Source organism: Pollachius pollachius, assembly GCF_949987615.1.
Source record: "Pollachius pollachius genome assembly, chromosome: 7".
NCBI lineage: Eukaryota > Metazoa > Chordata > Actinopteri > Gadiformes > Gadidae > Pollachius > Pollachius pollachius.
Window position 1 is genome coordinate 2,165,969 of NC_136940.1, and position 21,402 is coordinate 2,187,370.

The window sequence follows — 21,402 nt, forward strand, 5'->3', positions numbered from 1 at the left end:
AACCATCTGGTCGCCGGCGTCACAGAAAACATCACAGGGAAGTCACATGACCTCACTGTTTGTAATACCTTGACGTAAACACATGGAGCAGAGCTAACCGCTAAGATGGGAGACAAGGAGAAACGACAATATATGGCTGCCGGTACAGTAAGGATGTTCATAGAACCAAGGGCCAAGCACTAACCATCACTGGGTTAACCCGTTCCCGAGGCATTGAGCGAAGGCGATAACGTTGTAGAATAATATTTTTGGAACGTCTATGCTGCCCTATCCACGGCTCTAGAGATATCCACGTTGAAATAAAAGTAAAGAAGCTTCCTTTGAAAACGTCCTCCTGGGTGCGTGCCCCCCCTCCTCTCCCCCTTCGCAGACGGCTGGGGGCGGGGTGTCCATGGACATGTTAATGTCAGGAATGCAGCCATTTCCTCCTCACTTGAAGACACAAAGGACCTCTCCCCCCCCCATAAGAGCAGCAGAAATGTGGATGCAAAATACATGTAAATCGGTCGGGGCGCTCTGGGCTTTCAACAGGGAGGCCTGGGGTAGTTTCTACTGGTTATTTCACTGGAATGGAACGGCTTCAGGTCGGGTGTCTGGTACCGGAGCGACGGTTGGCCCAGGACCACAGTTACTGTCTGAGAACATTATCCTGCTACACTTACCGTAGGGGGATATAAACATTATATCCTGTTACACTTATTGTAGGAGGATATAAACGTTATATGCTGTTACACTTATTGTAGGAGAATGATAAGTCATTATGCTGTTAAACTTACTGTAGCCGGATGACGACATTATTATACTGTGACGCTCTCTGGGGGAGGGTGATAAGTCATCGTCGTGTTTCACTCAATGGAGGAGGATGATAAAGTCATTATCCTGTTACGCTTACTGTAGGTGGGTGATAAGTCATTATACTCTACAATCTCACAGGAGGATTATGATGTTATGTTATTAGCCTAGGATCATAGGTTAATAACGAGGTTCGTACCGTCCTTCCTGCTGTGTGTGGGTTTCCCACGGTGGAGTCGTGGCAGCACACTCTTCTGCTCCACAGGTTTTCTTATCAGCAGCACATATTTGAGATGGTCACGGTTCAATACGCTCAGACTAAGTGGTATGCACTCTTCTTCTGTGCAGAAGGAACCATCACCCACTCCGTTAAACATCTCACTTAGCACGATGATTAGAGATTATATATGACATGCTTCAGTTTTTAAAGTAAAAGGTTTATCTGCAGTCTTTCTGCTGTTACGACCCCATGTTATGATGGTAAGGGGACAGACGGACCCTGGGGGGTGATAAGAACCCCCCCCCCCGGGGCGGGTCTTGGCCGTCTATAGGGCACCCAGTTGACAGGGTGGCCTCCTTCAGGTTGTCAGTTGGGGAACGCCTTGCTTCAACAGTTGAGTCTGCCATGCAAATCACCTGCAGGACATTTACCTGCAGGGTCAAAGGTTACGGCTCTGCAGGGGCTACGGCGAGACCGGGGGGGGGGGGGGGGGGAGAGAGAGAGAGAGAGAGAGAGAGAGAGAGAGAGACAAAGACAGAGAGTAAGAAAACGGTGAAGAAAGAGGGAAGAAGGGAACGGCGAGGGAAGGGTAGAGAGAGAAGAAGGACAGAGAAGTGAGGGGCTGATGGGTTCATCTCATAGTCTGAGGCTACAACACGATCAATATTTACCCTCCCCCCCGCCTGCTGATCTGATCACCCTGTTTACCCAGTGTGTGTGTGTGTGTGTGTTGGGGGGGGGTTTGTGTGTGTACGAGGGTGGGGTTATGAGTGTATATGGGGTGTATAGAGTGAGTGTGTGTGTATGTAGTGAGTGAATATAGTGAGTGTGTATGGTTGGGGGGTTATAGTGTGTATGGAGTGTGTATATAGTGAGTGTGTATGGGGTGGAGGGGGGTTATATTGAGTGTGTATGGGGGGGTATAGTGTGCATTGGGGGGAGTTATAATGTGTATGGGGGGGGGGAGTAGTGTGTATGGGTGCAGGACAGCAGATGGTAGCTCTGTCACGTATGCTCCTGGAGAACAATACGGCCTCTCAGCCTCGTTAGGGGGGGCTTGGGGGGGGTGTCTGGTCTGGACAGCTGGCAGGCAGCGTGCCGCGCACACACCCTCCCCGTGTCCACACACAGACACACACACACGCACACACACACTTTAACACCCCACACACACTCACACACCATGCATTCACCCCCATGCACACACTCACCCCATTTACCCCTTACACACACACACGCACACACACCCTAGTCAGTGCACACACACACACACCACACACACACGCGCACGCACGCACATACACACACACACACACATGCTTAAACACCCTATACACACACGCATACACCATATATGAACCCCCCCATACACACACTCACCCCATTTGCCCCATAACACACACACACACACACACACACAGCCTAATAAGCCCCCATCCACACACACACACACACACACACACACACACACACACACAGCAATTAAGAGACACGGGCTGCAGCTTAAATATTGACCAGCACACAAACACAATACTACAGGAGAATGAGGCTGCCGTCTAATCAGGACCCTACCTGACCTCCTCTCCTCTCTCCTCTCCTCTCCTCTCCTCTCCTTTCCTCTCCTCTCTCCTCTCCTCTCCTCTCCTCTCCTCTCCTCTCCTCTCCTCTCCTCTCCTCTCCCCTCTCCTCTCCTCTCCTCTCCTCTGTCTGGTCTTTGTCTGAGAACGAGGGGTCATAATGTAGTGCTGCTGGATGTATATTATGGTATGTTTATTATGTTACATACTGCTATAATGTGGGGTTAGTGGTTAACAGTTTTAAGCGATGAAGAGACCTCATTTCACTCAGAGAGTGATGGAGATGAAGAGGAGGAAGGGAAAGATAGAAAGACTTGCAGCCAAATGCTGCCATGCTGTATAGTAGGAGGTCGAAGTCTTGACAAAACTAGAGAGAATGAGGAAGAATATTGCTGGTTTATAACTTTTAAATAATTTAAATAAACGGCAGCTCAGGTGCTCTATGGCGTGTTGGGTCAGGGAGGACGAAAGAGAAAAATAAAGAAAGAAATAAAAAGCGTTTTGTTTGTTTGCACATTAAATCTCCTCTTTAGATATGGTGTTTTATAAAAACGGCTCCTGGCACTCCTCCTCCTCATAGTTTATCCACTCTATTGTGCAGCAGAACAACAACTAGCTGCTTACCATGACACAGGCGACCAGCTGAGACGCCCGGCCCTCCCCCTCTCCCCCTCTGCCTGCCTCGCTCGGACCCCTCCGGGACCAGCGGCTCTGGCATTCCTCGCATTCCCCCTCGGAACAATCAGCCCTCAGTTATCAGTGCGCTCAGAGCGCGTCGTGAGCCAGTCTTCCTCAGAGAGCCGTGGAGCGCACACGCCGCTCCCTACTGAAACGCTCAGCAGCACAGGACACTTGTACACTCGTATTCTCAGAGGAACTGTATCCACGGTGTTTATTTTTTTTACCGTGTTTGTGGAGGGAGATTATACCGAGGATCTTTTTCGTCCGGGATGTGTTTTGAACTTTGATTTGGGGTGAGTTTATTTCGCGTTTCGTTTCGTTGACGCGTTGAACACTCGGGTGTTCGCTTTACGCGTAGACTACTCAGCTCACATCCTCATCGATATAAAGTCTCCGATCGAGGATTATTGACTTGGTTATTGTCTGTTTGACTACTACTAGTATGTGAGACCTTGTCCATGGTTTGATCCCAGTAAAGCCCAGTGTTTGTGAGTGTTTCTGAGATGTGAGGAGATGTGAATATCGTCCACTAGAGATGTACACAAAAACAATGGCCCCTAGTGCGCATGTCGGGCTGATCAGGCTTATTCCATGTAGCCTACACTTGAACACGTTTACATGGTGTGTCTTGATTGTCTTTTTCCGGATCGCTATTGTTTTTGTACTGCCTTATTGTATTTTAATCGCTTTATTTGTGTCCGTCTAACATTGAATTGTGTCCGATTTAACAACCGAGTAAAATTAGTCCAAAAGTCCAGTTCAATGATAACAATTACCTACATGAGTAGATAATATCTACGTGAGTCTACACTTGTCCAGGTTCAGTTCGTATTCCGCAAATGGAAACATCAAAGCATCCTCGTGTGTCTTTGTAACCCGTAGCGACCCTCGTGTTTCCCCAGACCCGTGTTAACCCAACACCCCAGCCGTCCTCCCAGCCCACGACCCCTCAACCCTTCAGACCCAACGAGATGAGAACCGCCGAGGAGTCGGGAACGGTCCTGCACCGCCTGATCCAGGAGCAGCTCCGCCTGGGGAACCGGGCGGACACGCGCGCCCTGCTGGCCATCCAACAGCAGGCCCTGCGCGGCGGCAGCGGCAGCAGCAGCGGCAGCAGCGGCGGCGGCACCGGCAGCCCCCGATCCTCGCTGGAGAGTCTGACGCTGGAGGAGCCCCCCAAGTACGTCCACATGTCCACGCGTCAGGAGCCCCAGGGCCAGGAGCACCGCGGGGACCTCCTCCTCTCGGAGGGCCCGGCCGGCTGCCAGCACCTGTACCAGCTGCACGGCGAGGAGCTGCCGTCCTACGAGGAGGCCAAGGCTAGCTCCCAGTACCGCAGCGCGGCCCAGCACCCGGGCCCCCGGCCCCCCGCGGGGCCCTGGGACCTGAAGCGGGAGCACGCGCGCTCCCTGAGCGAGAGGCTGATGCAGCTCTCGCTGGAAAGGAACCCCGCTCTTCCACGGGACCCCCCGACCCCCATGAGCTCCTCCTGCAGCTACCCCCAGCTGTACCCCATGGGGCCCGAGAGCCGCGCCCCCCCGCCGGAATACCCCTTCTGCGTCCGGCTCCCAGGGTACATGCTGAGCCGGTCGGAGGAGCAGGGCCACGAGTACAGAGACCCTCCCCCGCCCTTCAACTCCCAGCACAGGTACGACTAATACCAGTATACAAATATGATGTGACACCCAGTCTAACCTGTGCTGTGAATTGAGCATGTTAAATATGACTAGTATACAATTATTTTGTAACAATTGTTTAACGTATACTCGTGACTGAAGCGCAGGTGTGGATTTATTAATATTATTATATAATTCATGCGCAGTACTTATTCAAGATGTACTCGTGACCGAACCCCAAGCACAAGGTTGAATCTATTATTATTATTATATAATTCCTACCCAGCGCATATTTAACATTTAACCCAACTCCCGCCAGAGCTTGTCCTTAATAGAATCACATAATTCATAGCCAGCACATACTTATGGCTCGGGTCCCAGCGCGGCCCTGAAACACTCCTGCAGCCCGTTCAACACGCGTCGTGTACCAACACGACCGCTCTGTGCGAGACATTCAACACGTATGCAGCGCGTACGGAAAACACGCGCTCGGCAGATGGCGTCCGGGTGCCCTGGCTCCATACCTTCTGTCGTTTGTTCTCTCCCCTCGCACCCTGATTCTCTGCATGCCGGAGGGCGCGCTCTCCAGACCCAGACAGTCTAGCCCGTGCAGCGCCCCCCCCACCCCCGGGCTGTCCTGGTGACTAACGACGGCGCGTCCTCTGACTCTGAACTCTGCGGTCGCTGACTCATCACCTCTGGTGCTCCTCCAGGTTCGTGTCGTCCCCGCCCCAGCTGTCCCACGGTGCCGCCGGGGGGGTCTACCGCGACGCGGCCGGGGGCTCCGGCGGCTCCGACCCCTACTTCGCCGGCGCAGGCGTCGGAGTACCCGGCATGCCCTGCGGCGGCGGGGCCGCGATGGACGCTCTGCTCCACGAGAACGAGCGACTACGGCAGGAGCTGGAGGTCCACGTGGAGAAGACCGCCCGCCTGCAGAAGGTGAGGAGGAGGAGGAGGAGGAGGAGGGAGGAGGGGGGGAGGATGTGTCAGCAGATCCACAGCCCCCTAGAATACGGTCTGTGATCAGAGGCTGATTGGTTTCATTCTTGGAGGGTCTGGTGGTTATGACTACCAGTCTGAGCTTCTGGGTTCCATGCCAGATGTCCGCAGCCTAGTTCAAGATTACGCCCAACCCCTACCTGCCCCTTAATGACCTGTCTCTGTACTGTCTAACCCCTACCTGCTCCTTAATGACCTGTCTCTGTACTGTCTAACCCCTACCTGCTCCTTAATGACCTGTCTCTGTACTGTCTAACCCCTACCTGCTCCTTAATGACCTGTCTCTGTACTGTCTAACCCCTACCTGCTCCTTAACGACCTGTCTCTGTACTGTCTAACCCCTACCTGCTCCTTAATGACCTGTCTCTGTACTGTCTAACCCCTACCTGCTCCTTAACGACCTGTCTCTGTACTGTCTAACCCCTACCTGCCCCTTAATGACCTGTCTCTGTACTGTCTAACCCCTACCTGCTCCTTAACGACCTGTCTCTGTACTGTCTAACCCCTACCTGCTCCTTAACGACCTGTCTCTGTACTGTATCTGGATAAAATTGTCTGCTAAATGACTAAAGAGTAAACATCTCCTCCTCCTCCAGTTGGAGCTGGAGATCCACCAGATCTCGGAGGCGTACGACACGCTGATGACCGGCTCGGCCAAGAGGGAGGCTCTGGAGAAAACCATGAGGAACAAGATGGAGGCCGAGATCAAACGGCTGCACGACTTCAACAGGGACCTCCGAGGTACGGCCCTCCCCCTCCCACCGTGGAGACCTCCGCCCGGTCTGCCCGTTTAAACTGCTTGACTCCACCGCACGTTTGTCTGGGCAGCCGCTGACGGGTCTTTTTCTTTCCGACATTTCCGCAGATCGCCTGGAGACGGCGTCGAGGCAGCGTCTGGCGACGGAGGCGGAGTCCAGCGAGCAGAAGCAGCACATCTTCACCAAACTCATCGAGCAGAGTGAGTTGGAGAACAACGCCCCCTCTTCCCTACATCTGCACACATCTCTCCTCAACGCGTGGGGGGGGGGGGATCAGACGTCGCAGAGGTCCGCGTAGTAAACGCTTTTCACGACGCCGAAACCGAAAAATAATTGGGAGTCCGATAAACGGAACGAGCGTTTGAACCGGTCGCTAGCGTGGCTACGACGGCGGCACACTGCAGCCATACCTCACCCCGCTAAACCGGCAGCCATCTTTTATGAGCAGGGCAGTAAACTGCTGTCTGGATTCCAGAGCCCCCCCCCCTACCTTCGCCTGTCTCCTCGCTCTAGGTATTTCACGCTGTTCTGCCCCGGGGAATGCCTCCCCCCCCCCCCCCCCCTGCTCTGAGTTACATTACCCCCCTCCCCCTGCGTTCCCTAGGGGGAACCAGCAGGCATGGCGTCCCAAGACATCCAGGCTCAACATGACCTCTGGGACGCCAGAGAACACCTCGCCATGTTTGGGCATTTCCTCACCTCAGGGGTCACGGAGCTGTTGGGGGTTTCGGTCCAGTTTGAGCCTCGGTGCCAAACCTCGCTGTTGGCCGACAGGCGAGCACCTGGAGGAGCCCTGATGAGGGTGCGTTTCTGAACAGCGTGTGTTGAAGGAGCCAGTGTGGAGGATCGTTGGGAGCCGTGTTTAACGGAGGAGATGGAGAACATGCTCCTTAAAACAAATCCCCCAAACAAGGCGATCGCAGGCAGCGTCTCCCGAGGCGACTTTAAACTGTTGTTTTTCCTGCTTTATTTCCCCACCAAACGACTCAGTAACTCCTTAACCAATCACACATGAGATCGTTTGGGGGCGCCGCTGTGTTAGCCACACGCGCTCCCTGTGTTAGCCATTAGACGGCGCGTCCAGGAATGTGGGAATAATGAAAACGTATGCTGGGGTTCTGTCCCTCTCCTGGGTAACGGCCCGCAGACGCTCCGGGCTGCTGGTGTTTGTGAGTGTGTGTGTGGTTGTGTGTGTGTGTGTGTGTGTGTGTGTGCGCGCGCTGCAGATCAGAGGAATGGCATGTGCTCTCTTGTGTAGTCCGCCCCAGTCGCCCGTCAGCGGGTAGGCCAGCGCTGGATGATCTACCTCCAGCCAAACTCTGAATACCTCAGCGCTGGGGGGGGGGGGGGGGGGGGGGGGGGGGGGTTCTGCTCTGTGGTTAACATTAATGAGATGGATTTCCAAGTATTACCACGACTCAGTGGATCACAATTTGGAGAATTCTCTATCGGCCCTCCTTGTGATTCCTAAGAAAATAAAGAAAACGAAAAGCTCTGGGCCGCATTCCCTGAAGCTCTTGTAAATGTGCCTCGTTGGGGCGCATTCCAGTAAGGAGACGGCTGACGCTACGGCTCTCCTTATGGGCTGGCTTGACCCCCCCCCCCCCCCCCCCGAGTGCCAAACGGACCATTCCTCATCCCTGCACCACCTTCCCTCCACCTCAGCTGCAGCCGAGCAAACCCCTCCACCTTCCCCTCTCCTGACCGTACTCTTCACCAGAAAGGATTTGCTCCATCATTAAACCAACCTCCTCCTCCCCCTCTCTCCTCCTGCCCAGATGAGGAGCAGCAGAGGGAACGTGAGCGCGTGGAGCGCCAGGTGCAGCACCTTCGTGCGTCGGGCGAGGAGTGGCTGCGGCGACGAGAGGCCCTGGAGAAGGCCCTGGCGCTGGCCCAGAGCCGCAGCCTGGCGCTGATGGAGGAGCTCCAGAGCGAGAGGGCCTACGTCTCCAAGGTGGAGCGGCTGCAGGGCAGCCTGGCCCAGCTGCAGGCCGCCTGGGAGAAGAGGGAGACCCTGGAGCTGCGGCTACGCACCCGCCTGGAGCAGGAGCTGAAGAGCCTCAGAGCCCAGCAGGTGAGGACCTCCACCACCAACGCCGACGCCAACACCTCCACCACCACCCCCACCACCACCAACACCAGCCCAACCTCCGCCAACACCTCCGCCCCCGCCCTGGTGGACACTGACCATCTGGTTCTGGGAGGAAGCATAGGGAACATAGTAGACATGGTAGAACTGGGATTTATCTCGGGAACCAGAAAGTAATTTCCCCAGTCCCTTAGAACAGAAGCTGATGTTTGAGTGTTCCGAGCGTTCTTCAAGATCGTGGACTACTGATCCAGATCATTGAGAGTGAACTTTGAAGACATCTTTATTGGACTTCATGGATAGGACAGGAAAGGTCATGAAACAGAGAGGGAACCAGGCAGAGCACTTATTTGTGGCTGGCGTTAATGAGATGGATTACCGCAACTCAGAAGATAATAATATGGAGAGTTATTACCAGGACGGTATCAAATCTACGGTCGCCACCATCCGTTCTCCAGAGCCTAACCCCCCCTCCTCTCCCAGCAGTCCCAGTCCCAGGGCGCGGGCCCGGCGGACCAGCTGCTGAACTGGTCCCGCCTGCAGCAGCAGCTCCGGGAGCGGGAGGAGAGGGTTCTGGCGCTGGAGGCCGACATCACCAAGTGGGAGCAGAAGTACCTCGAGGAGAGCACCATGCGGCAGTTCGCCATGGACGCCGCCGCCGCCGCCGCCGCGCAGAGGTAAGACGCTACGATGGACTGCTGTCAATCACCTGGGGGACCCGTTGGAGGAGGGCGGGGCTTATCCTTAGACGATAGATCGCTTAGTCGAATAATCACTGGATTATTTTAGTCGTTGAATCATCAAGTTCAAAAACCCAACATTTGTTGTTTAATCTTTTAGAAATCTTTGTGTTTTTAGTGGATCCTTAGAAATTTCATTTCCTTGGCTATAGCTGCGAGTTGCAATCCTTTGAAACCAACGACTATGAAAGCAAGGTTTTAATGTCTGTCTCTGTTGTTGTGTTCCCGGTAATCAGAGACACCACGATCATCAACCAGTCTCCAGGCAGCTCTCCCAGCAGCAGTTTCAACGAGACACTGCCCTCGTCGCAGAGCCCCAGACAGCAGGAGATGAAAAACCGGTAGGTGCACATTCCCCTCGCTCAAGATCGCTCCTCCTCAACAACAATTCCGATGTTGTTTAGTCAGTGAGTCTCTCTGTGTCAGAGTGTTCAAAGCCCTCAGGGTTGAGGAGGTTCTATCACGTTGAACGACGATGAAGGACGGGTGCTCATGATGTGTTTTTTTTTTATTGTTTCCTCCAGGATCCGTGCGCTCCACTCTCAGCTTCTGGAGAAGGACGCCGTGATCCAGGTTCTCCAGCAGCGCTCCGGCTGGGAGCCGGGTCGCCCGGAGAGGCAGGGTCTCCGTCTGGCCCGGTCCGTCCCGGCCTCCATCAACGCCGTGGGTAGCGGCGGCGGCAGCGGCAGCCTCGCTGACCTCACCAAGGGACAGGGTAAGTCATCCCGGAGTTTAAAACGGTTTGGTTTTAAGGGGACCTATCCGAGCAATGCCGGGGAAAGAATCCACGAATCCCAAAAAAGCGACGAGGGGACAACTGGTAGACAGGCCAGCGCCGCCAGACAGAATGTGCAGCTTCTAAAAAAAACAGAAAAGTATAAATAAAGAGGAGGGGCCGATGAGTTTTGCACTCCCCCCAAATAGACGTGTGTTTTTAAACTGAAATGTATATGGCGTCTCCAGCCCCGGAATAGTAGCGCGGGAATGAGGTCTCCGGAGCAGATGTTTGGGCGGTGTGTGTGTGTTGAAGATGTTCCAGGGTCATTAAGCAGTCTCCTCTTTTTCTGTCTGCGCAGGGAAGGATCTGTGGGACGAGCGGACGTGTGAAGCGATGCTTTACCCCAGGGGCTCAACGGGGCCCTCAGCTCTGGGCCAGGACTCCATTAGCCAGAGTTCCTACATCTCCTCCACCACCTTCTCCCAGGGAACCGACGCCATCAGGGACCCCAGCCATCTCGCTGCTACAGAGGCTCACTCTGCGTCTCTCTCAGGTGAATACACCTTCGTATTCGGCAAGCTCCAACGCCAAATTCGAGAAACCTCTCCCCTCAATTTATTTTTTAGCCGTTGCCTATCTTCGGCTCTCTGTGCGGTTCCCACCGTTGCTTCGCCTCGGGGTTAGAACATAAGAGGAACGCTAGAGGAACATTCCCACCAAAGAGCGCTCTGTTCTCTAACAGCGTGAGCTTCTCTTCCCACCATGCAGACCTGCAGGCGCTGAAGGCACCGCTCAAGACCTTCATGAACCTCAGCTGCCCGGACTCCGACGTGGTGGAGATCCTCATCTAGATCTGTGGATCAGATGTCTTCAGCTGGGGTGGAGGTCTTCCGGGACTCTAGAGAGCCCCCCCCCCCGACGATGGTGTACTCCCCCGATGATGGGGATTTATGGGCCCGCCGGTTGGTCTTGCGGACCGGACCCCTGGACTACAGCAGGCTGCACGGCCCGGCCGGTTAGCCGGACCGACCCGGCCGTCGTGGAAGACCAGGAACGGAACCCGGAACGGGTCACAGTTCAGGACAGCGGGCTGGGCGTTCGATGCATTGCCGGTCCCCATGGTGATGGGGTTCTAGAAGGTTCTCCGGTGGAGCGGCCTGCCTCGCTGCGGGGTATAGGAATCGGAGCCATCTGTTAATATATCTGTCGTGATTGTTTTTTCGAATTTCGTGCCACGCGTTGTTGTTTTAATGTATGTTTTTATTTATATTAGGTGCTGCTCATGACTGAGTCTCGCTCTGCCATTTTTCTTTTTTAATGGGAAAACGAGAGATGTCTCGCTTCTACCCAGCCCTGCTTCTCTCCCTGCCCCCGTCGGTCTGTCCTCGCCCCCCCCTGACCCGGCCTCGTACGACCACGTTTACATTCAAGGTTACAGGATTAGGACGACTCCCCTTAACGGGCACATCAGGCCATTATTCCCCGGGTTCGCCCCGTCTATAAGTTATTTAAGCTGTTAGCTATTTAAGCTCCATATAGGCAGGGAACATACTGTTCTTTATTTAAGGCGTGGTCTTGAGTACGCATCTCTTAACTGGGCCTGGAGTTTGTTCGTGGCGCTCTAATTTTGAAAATCCTTGGTTAATGTAATGGGGCCTGTGATCGCCAATGGGCCGCATTCCACCATGCCCTCCCGACAGGCTACGGCTAATCTGCTCGCATTCCTCAGTGAGGGAGCGCGCCCATTAAAGAAAAAGGGCTATCTAAAGAGGTGACCCTCACCCCTTGTTAAAATGGTGCACATTCTGGGCATGGCTGCTACTCCCCCTGCCTTACTGTTGAGGAAGACTTTAGCGAGACGCCCCAGTCGGTAGCCGGCTACCACCCACATGTGTCTCCTCCACATTATTTATAAGCAGGGTGGAAACGGCGTGTCTATCTTGAGCACTCTCCCTGCCGCTCTGTCATCGTCACTGCGTTTTTAAACGAGACACGATACTGCTGCTGCTTTTCCCATCACATGAGAATGCGCTGCAACACCGCGGCTAAGAATGAGCTCTGGGCCATCGCCCCTTTTTAATGTCCCGTGAATGCTGAATGTATGGCCCCTTATGCGCAGGAACTCCAGTTTAGTAGGGCTCTGTTTAACGGGAGCATTCCAGGGTTTCTGATGTGTTGATCTATTTTTGGAGAGGAATAACAATCGACCATCAGTATGAAAATAAAGTGTTTCATCCCTTCAGGCTGTTGCAAAAGAATTCCACACGAGGATGCAACTACTCTTGTTTTTTAAAAGTGTTTGTTTTGTTTCAACTGTAGTACTATCAGAATACCCACAGGGACTGCCTACTCCATGGGGTGATGATGTGTACTATGGTCGCTGGTGTTCCCCTTCCAAACCAGGGTGGTCTTCTGCTAAGTGTTGCTGGTCAACGCTGAAGTAGCTGATTTCAATTGGTTCTAAAACCGCCCCCATATTGCTATTTACACTCTGTTTACATTCAGAGTTGTCCGAAGTGAGAGATGTTAATATATTGTTGTTTTATAATTTTGTTTTCTATTTGTGATGCCAAAGAAAACTTCCTTTTGTCCTTAAATTATTCGTGGAAATTATACAAAATCAAGTTATTATTTGGTGGCCCTCTAATGGCTGGACGGCCCATTAAGACGTTGCTGTGAACTTTTTGCTATGGAATTTTTGTATATGCCAATAACATTTCACTTTTCATTGAATAAAAACCCTTAATATATGTTCATTAATACGTGTTTCTTGCCTTCCTTTCAATTGTCCTGATACATTCACTTAACCTTTGATAGAATGAAGAGAACCTCTGACATGCGCCTGCCTTTTTAAAGTTGGCAACAAACTTCCAAAATTACCCAACTTATTTTAGGATGGAAAAAAAACAGATGCCAGTAGTTCTGACGTTAATAACGATGAGCGTTGCGAAACCACTATTTATTCTGGCCATGTGTCACATAATCCAAGAAGGTTGACTAGCCCTCAGACATTGTGGTGCTTGTGGCGCTCGTCCCCGAGGCGCGTCCTCATGGCTCCCCTGTCGGCGGCGCGGTCAGCGCTCCCTTGCAGCGAACCTTGACTTTCAATGTAAACATTTTCGCTTCCTCCGCCTCCCCGTTTGCCTGGGAGAAGGACATTCCTTGAATGCCTCGGCCCTCGGACTTCCCTTTTCTCCACGGGTTCGCCCTGCGGAGAGTGAGGGCCATTTCTCACAGCTCCGAGCAGGAGGAACATAAAGATGAGTGTGTATTTTAAATACCCTTTTCCAAGGCGGGTGCGATCCTGTGTGATCTACCACGGGGTCTGACATTTTTGCGGTTACTGTGGAGCTGAGAATGATTCACGTCTTAAAAAAATCTCATCCATGTGTGAATCAATGTCGAAAAGTCCTAGACCAAACAGCAAGTGTTGTAGTGTGTTGCTTGTTGCTTCAAATTCGCTCCAAGTGAAGTCACACACTGAATCATTTGAGGCTGATCACAAATGACCTGTGCAGTATCCTTTGTCGACCACGCGTGGCGCTGTCACTCAGGTTTGAATACGCGTTTAGAGCAGCTCTTTAAATCATCTACCTGCCAAAGTGTTGGGGGCCTCAGTACATACCACAGACTGCAGGAATGTAGAGAGACCACGCAATCTTTGCAAAACTTAAACTGTGCTACTTTATTGTACAGTTATAATAATGGACAGTGGCCTACTTTAACTGCAAGTACTTTCAATATTAGTAATACTTATAGTACTTCAGTTCTATAACTGTTCATCACTTGAACTGTGCAGTACTCTTAAGGTGGGTTGACCTAGCGCTGCATGCCACTCACTGTGTCTCTATAATCAGTCATTTCACCAATTTCTCTGATGTGCAGCAACAGTTTCATTCAGATTCCTAATTTGCCTCTTGATCAAATGCTTTTCCTTTTGGGTTTCTGTTGGTATGAGATCGAATGGAGTTTGGTCCACCTCCTGTCAGTGAGGGCCTCTGAATCCATCACCCCAGACTCTGGACCTCATTACAGGCAGTACACTGACAAACTTGACCGTAGTTGGACATGGCATGTGCCGATTATTATCATAAGACTGTAAATCTGTCAGACTGGACATCTACGATGGATTCCGAGGTGTTATGAGCCAGCCTGCCGTGTAAAGACAGATCACAGCAGAGAGGCTATTTTGCTTATAAAACAACTTCCCCCGCAGCCTTTAAACGGCCAATAAAGACAATGTTTATACAAAGGGACCCTTGGTGTGTATAATACGTCACTTTTATTTGTTTTCCTGGTTTCAGCCACATGCATTAGACCTTCCTCGGTAGTTTGTGGTTTTTGTATTGCAGCTTTATTTAAATCAGTGTTTCCACACGGTAAAACAGCAACACCCTGAAGAAGAGCGATATTGTGGACATTTTGAGCACATTTTTGTACCGGAGCCTGGGAGATATTCTTGGAAAAATATCTTGATGATCTGCTGTGTTTTGCCTCAATTTCCATGGAGATTCCAAAACTTCCTGCCTTGAGAAGCCTTGGAATGCGCCCCCCCCCCCCCCCCGCACACACTTTTCCAAATAAATCCGGGCACCGTCTTCTGCTTTTACGGGGGTTAGCTCTCTAGAGCTCCGGTAAGAAGATACCGCGGACCAAGGGCTGCCCATGGTTCCAAAGGACCGATGTCCCTCCAAGGTGTCACCTGGTGTCGGTCACGGGGGGCTCTGGGTGACCGTTACCGTCTAGGGACGGATCGCACCGCACCTGGATCGATCGTCTGCCACTGTACGTCGGGTTGCGTTGGTTTTACGCAGTTTTTTTAATTTATTGATTCTTTGCCAGCTTTTTATTTTGTATTTTTTAACTCTTTATTTTTCAAATATACATAGAAGACAACAACATAAACAGACAGACAAGCCCAAATAAATAAAGCTTCTTCTTTTTTTCTCCCCTTCTTTTTCCAGTTATCTTCTGTCTCTCCTGGGTCACCCTCTCGCCATGGGAACCGGGCCTACGCCGCCACCTTGGGAGGCTGCGGTAGGACTAACGATCTGGGAGAGCAGTTCATTAACTATCACCAGGCTGTGGGTTGCTCGTCAGCTTACCTCGGAAACTCGACATAAATGAATACCACACACACACACACACACACACACACACACACACACACACACACACACACACACACACACACACACACACACACACACACACACACACGTCTGCTCTGGCTGATAAGCCTGAGTCACAATGTGTCTGGGAGTTGGTTGTGTGTTCGTTGTGTTATAATTTACCCAGTACGTCACGGCACGTCTACACTTCTCCAACTGACCTCCACCATGGTTGTGTCTAACGCCTCTGTGAAACAACAAAGTAGGCTTTCTGCCAATGTATCTTGTTTTGAAGTTATGTATATTGTTGCATGGATAGGGGCTCTACCTAGTCCATCGTGTAGTTGATTAACAGTCATTTCATCTCATCAGATATGGGGAGCCCTTTCAATTTAGTTGGGAATTCCTGAGACCGATAGTAACCTGATGACTTATAGTTTAGTTGGGAATTTTAAATGACTTATAGTCCTAGTCATTCTAATGACGAATAACTGAATCCATAAAAGACAATCAAGTCCGTCTTGTGTGTATGTGTGACATACTTGATATAAACATGTGTCTACCGCCATCTAGTGTCGCTGTGGAGGCACGGGCGCTCAGCGGTTCTCAACCTTTTTTGAGCAAACGCCCCCCTGACCTTACCCTGATCCTCTACACCTCACTCGTGTCATATTTCTTAAAGGTGTCATTGCGTCGTTTTTCATTGATTTTGCGGTGGTCACTAATAGCAATGAATCCCCTCTGAGTCGGTTTTGGTGAAAAAATATATAAATAAATATTAATGAATATTCATGACATGCAAATGTGTCACCTCTGATTAGCTAACAGCCCTGTCCATCACTGTAATCAAAAAAGCCTCAAAATTCTTTCAGAATATTAATCTCTCGAATCACACAGATTTATAAAACCCTAAAAATGTATACTTTTCCCACAATTTTATATTAAAGCCAAACATGATAAAAAGATTCAAAGGCTACAAAAATAATGAAAAATTCACCAAAATCGCCACATAAAATCTTTAGACCAAGTCTCAAAAAAATCATCTGACAGAATTTGTTTTACTTAGTTCCATTTGAGAAATATTGGCCAATAAAGTTGGAGCAGTTAGCCCATTTTTCTTATATGACCATTTTGTTATTGTATAAAAAAAACATACGACTATAATAAGGTGGATACCAATACCCCCCTTACTAATAAACCCAAATTGTGGTACTGCACCCAAAGGTGGCGATATTAAAAAATATATATATGAACTAGCCTTATTTCTCCTTACGAGATTGACCTGGACTCAAAATTCTTTGATCATATTAGTCTCTAAAATCAGATGCATCTTTTTCACCCTGGTCTTCTGCTCTAAAAATGTTTACTTTTCCCACAATTTCATAGAAAAGCCAAACATCCACAGTCCCAACCCATTATGCCGACCATTTTGTTATTACGGCTATCATTAGGTGGATACCATTAACAGTGCAAATTTTCAGATCTGTACTCTTTGAAGAAAGCCCTTAATTCTCTTGTGAAATGTGTGCTTGGAGTTTTCTTCATGTTGTGTGCTTATCACTCGACATTTTCAAAATGTGAATTATGCTTCGTGCAGTCCAGGAATGTCAGTGGCTCAACGGGATAATGCCGTTTTCTGGTGATCCTTAGGTTGAGAGTTCGAATCCTGATTAGAGCATTATGAACAAGCTGGACAGGAAATTCTGTCATTGCCACTCATGTAAGAAATTGAACAACACCTGAAATACTTTAGGCAATCCACATTCCGGCTCATTAGTTTCCAAGAATCGGTCTGCCAAGACACAGTATGGCATTAAAGATGAACTGAACTGAAATTTAGTTGATATAACAGATGTATTGTCTGCCTTCTCATTGGTACAATAACAAAAAAAATGGCTGAACTTGAACAGGAAATTCTGTCATTGCCACTCATTTAAGAAATACGACATTGAACAGCACCTGAAATACATTAGGCAATCCACATTCCGGCTCATTAGTTTCCAAGAATCGGTCTGCCAAGACACAGTATGGCATTAAAGATGAACTGAACTGAAATTTAGTTGATATAACAGATGTATTGTCTGCCTTCTCATTGGTACAATAACAAAAAATGGCTGAACTTGCTAAAAGGGATTAAATTGTACGGTGAAAGTGTTACAGGGCGCCGCCATGTTGGATTTCAACAATCAGCTACGTCACTGGCATGGTAACCTGCTCCTACTCTGTGGCTCTAGCAGCCATAGCAGGTAATGAGTCAGGCTCTGAGGCTCGCTGATATGGCTACGGAAAAGCAAACAACCAGGTCTACAGGAGGATCATCTTATTGCATATAGCCTGTGGAAATGTTTGATTACCCCAGCTGCCTTGGCCCTATATAATTCATTACTGCAACCAGGGGCAATGCAATAAGATGATCCTCCAATGTAGACAATGTGTACAATGTATCCTTTAAATACGGCCATGCAACAGATGGCCAATGTGAATAATAGATAGCTCGCTCACTAAGCCCATTTGTTATTTCCCCAAGAAACCGGTTGATTTCTGTCTCTCATTAACTAAAATTCACTGAGAGTGTCCTAGACTCAGTCCTAGAACAGCATACGATTGGCTGGCTCTCGTGAGTCGTGACGTCTCTCAATCGGTCCCTCCTAACCACTCACACAGTGAGTGAACGAACTGTCAGCGAGTCAGCGACTAGTGGGTCTGGGAGGAGTCGAGTCTGAGAACGAACGAGGCGGACGAGAAAGAGGAACCAGTTCGGTTCGTTCGTTTTAAAGATTCCTTCATTCGAACTGATTTGTTCGCGACCGAGCCAACTCTAATTTATAGTAGCTGCATTGAACTCTATGCTTTTACAAGCTACCGGACATTATTTTGGCCGGCGTGGAAAATGGATCGATTTTTAGAAAGTGACATGCGGAAAGAAGTAAGTGGGGATGAGGACGACAGAAGTTCATCGAAGGAGTGTGAGGGCGAAGAAGAGCAACAAGAAATGAGGCGGGAAGAGAACGTGGAGGATGCAGCTGCTACTGGTGCTAGTGGGGTTACTGCTAGCGATGTTAGCCAGCAGCCTGAGGAAGGCCCCCGTCGGCCAGCATCGAAAAAGTAACCTTCGTTGCAATCATGAAAGGTACTTCTCTGAAAACATTGCAGTGCATTTTATTTATTTTTTGGGCCTAGATTAGTGCTGATTATAATTAAACCTAAAATATAGCATTTACTGCTATTAAGCCTACTCGTTTTGCTTGGACTTCCAAGTGGTGATTCTGTTGATTTTTATTTTAAATTCAGTAGCCGAATTAATTGAGGTATTGCATGGTCAGATTACGATTTGCCCAGCTTCTGGTAAAGCCATGCATCTGTTGTTTGCCTTATTTGACTTTAATAATTAACGGCGTATCTTTTGGCATTGTCTCTCTGTGTAATGCGAATAGCAGTGGACATTGTGGGTTAGTGTTGTATTTTTCAGTTGAAAAGCACGCATTTGACGCGGGATTGGTGCGTGATTCGTGCTGTCCGCTGTGGGCATGGACATCCAGCGGACTAAAACATGGCCGCCCATTAATTCCTATAAAAATGGCGCAGAGGAACATGAAGGAGAGATTTGCTTCCGCATCATGGGCGCCTTTCCACTCCCTCGTGCATGACGTGCCGGATGCAGACTTATTTTAAAGTAACTACCCCTCGTTGCTGCTCTCGACGCAAATAATACACGTAACCACCCGCAGTTGGACCTCCGGTACAGACATGACGATCTCTCTGCTCCACAAATCATTATAAGTCGGGGCATGTGGACTGAGTTTCAGTTATGCCGATGTGGAGATTGTCAGTCGCAGGGAGTGTGACGTCACATACGAGACGTTAAGTCTTTCTCATTGTGTTTTCTCTACAGCCTTTAACTGAACAATTGCACAATAAACGGTCAAACGTTTGATGAAAAATGATCATTCAAATCCACTAACAGCATATGTGTAACCCGGGGCATATAAAGACTGGGACCAGAAGATAATTACTTTCTCTCCATTGAAACCCATTCATATTTTTTCGATCTCATAGGGCCCATGGGCTCTACCGGAAGAGGCGTGACTTCGCCACTCTATTGTTAGCATTGTAGCATCATCAGCGAGAGGTCTGAGCGAGCACAGTCGCATTGTTTACCGACCATGGAAGTAATAACACCCCCCCCCCCAAAAAAAAAAAAAACTAAATAAAATAAAACGCTTTAGGTGGCATTTTGAAAAGGGAAAACTTACATTTTATTCGTACATGTAATAAAGATTATTATGAGCCTTTGATTGATATCCAGAATATTTTTGCCGGGACACATTCCTGTTCCCCAAATGTATTGGAGTGAACGGGGATATCTACTTCTCGGACTCCATAGCTGTGTACGAAATCGTTCCCTATTTACTCACTCACTATTCCCTATATAGTGTTCATGATATAGTGCACTATATAGGGGGATTATTTGTTTATCAACACAGCAGATGCGCGCGCAGAAAGATGGCGAAAAGAAAAATTGTTTGACCGGTTGCCATGGTTATCTCTGTGTGGTTAGATTGCAGTTGAGGTGTTAATTAGCGATTTTGTCAGCTTACTGTTACATTGAACTGTAATCATACAACGCGGTTATATGCTATAGACCCTATAGTATCTGTGGTATAAAGCAGGGGTGTCAAACATACGGCCCGAGATGATTTGATCAGGCCCGCGACTTGTATAGCATAAATTTCCGAGATATTACACAGCACCTGAATAATCTTAACAGTATCTTAACTCAGTATAACGCATACAGCATACGCGCATTCAAGTTAAAACTGTCACTATCTAGCGGTGACACCGCCCATTTCCCATGTCTAACCGCTGTGCGTGCGACCAGACGTAATGCTGATATGGATCAATACAAAGACAAGATAACAGGATTGCTGCAGAAGATCAAGCAGAGGTTTAAGGTCTTCAGTGAACTAGAGAAGGAATTTGCCATTTTTCGCTCACCATTTACAGTCAAGCCTTCGGACATGTCAGCTGACATCCAACTCGAGATAATTGACTTGCAGTGTGATACCAATATGAAGGAGAAATTTGCGTCGGTGGGCTTGGGCACATTTTATCATTATCTCTTGCCAGGGTACCCCAAATGAACATCCCTGGCTGCAAAGGTTTTATCCATGTTTGGGACTACCTATCTTTGTGAACAGGTGTTCTCTGTAATGAACCTAAATAAAACAAAGCACCGCTCAAGGTTAACAAACACACACTTGGATGACATTGTGAAATGTGCTGCTACTCAGGATTTGACACCTGATATTGATGCACTTGTAAAGGCTAAAAGATGTCAAGTTTCAGGAGCCAGCAGCAAATAGACTGCAGTGAGAAAAAAAAAAGTCAATCAGCAAGTAGGCCTGTGCCAAATTCTTGTGATGCTCTTTCAGAAATGTTTGCACTCTGATGAATACAGATCTTATAAGTTTACTCAGGTTTCATGTTAAACGACAATGAATATTGTGCAGCATATCATTCTCAGCTTCAGTAGCCTACAAAACAGTTTGATCTGATGTAGCCTAATCTCATAGCTCATGCACTGCTATAACTTTTATGTTTGTTTATTTTATTTATATATGCACATTAACATTTTCAAGGCAGTATGATAGCTTTCTTCATAGCTCCCACTTGAGTTTGTTTAGTGTGGTGAGTTGGTTCAGTTGTTCAGATGTTCGGCATTCACTCAACTCTATAAAAATAAACCAGTTAATGAATGTGAAATGCATTTTATTTCAATTCCATTGGCCTATCTGTGAATAAATGTGTTGTGCTAATATAGATCCTTGTGATCCGTGATTATGTAGGCTACAAATGTAGGCTGAATGATAAAGCATAGTACTGAAAAACAAAGCTAATGATTTGGAGTTGACGTAGGTTATTTTGCTATTATTTTACCATTATTTTACTGGTCCGGCCCACTTGAGATCAGATGGGCTGTATGTGGCCCCTGAACCAAAATGAGTTTGACGCCCCTGGTATAAAGGCTGGGACGAATTTCTAATTATAAATATGTACACTATGTTGAAAATATTGTGGCGACCATGGGTGTGGATGCCATG

The 21,402-nt window shown here is 49.1% G+C and overlaps 1 protein-coding gene across 2 annotated transcripts; it reads left to right on the forward strand.

Annotated features, from left to right (window-relative positions):
* Positions 1 to 3,354: 3,354 nt before the first annotated feature.
* amotl2a (angiomotin like 2a) lies at positions 3,355 to 12,946 on the forward strand. Of its 2 annotated transcripts, none has more exons than XM_079739559.1 (11): positions 3,355 to 3,563; positions 4,173 to 4,918; positions 5,600 to 5,825; positions 6,482 to 6,626; positions 6,751 to 6,843; positions 8,422 to 8,717; positions 9,219 to 9,409; positions 9,709 to 9,813; positions 9,997 to 10,187; positions 10,549 to 10,743; positions 10,959 to 12,946. In XM_079739559.1, exons 2-11 carry the CDS (start codon positions 4,242 to 4,244, stop codon positions 11,039 to 11,041), a joined length of 2,202 nt encoding a protein of 733 aa, XP_079595685.1. In that variant the 5' UTR covers positions 3,355 to 3,563; positions 4,173 to 4,241; the 3' UTR covers positions 11,042 to 12,946. The 2 variants fall into 2 exon arrangements, with proteins under 2 accessions (XP_079595685.1, XP_079595684.1); XM_079739558.1 differs by having other exon boundaries at positions 3,357 to 3,563; positions 9,216 to 9,409.
* Positions 12,947 to 21,402: the final 8,456 nt, after the last annotated feature.

Excerpts from the sequence above, each read along its gene's own strand:
- amotl2a (XM_079739558.1), top strand. The coding sequence starts at position 4,242 with ATGAGAACCGCCGAGGAGTCGGGAACGGTCCTGCACCGCCTGATCCAG. Across the intron at positions 4,919-5,599 it reads CCCTTCAACTCCCAGCACAG|GTTCGTGTCGTCCCCGCCCC; the intron begins GTACGACTAATA and ends GTGCTCCTCCAG. Across the intron at positions 9,410-9,708 it reads GCCGCCGCCGCCGCGCAGAG|AGACACCACGATCATCAACC; the intron begins GTAAGACGCTAC and ends CCCGGTAATCAG.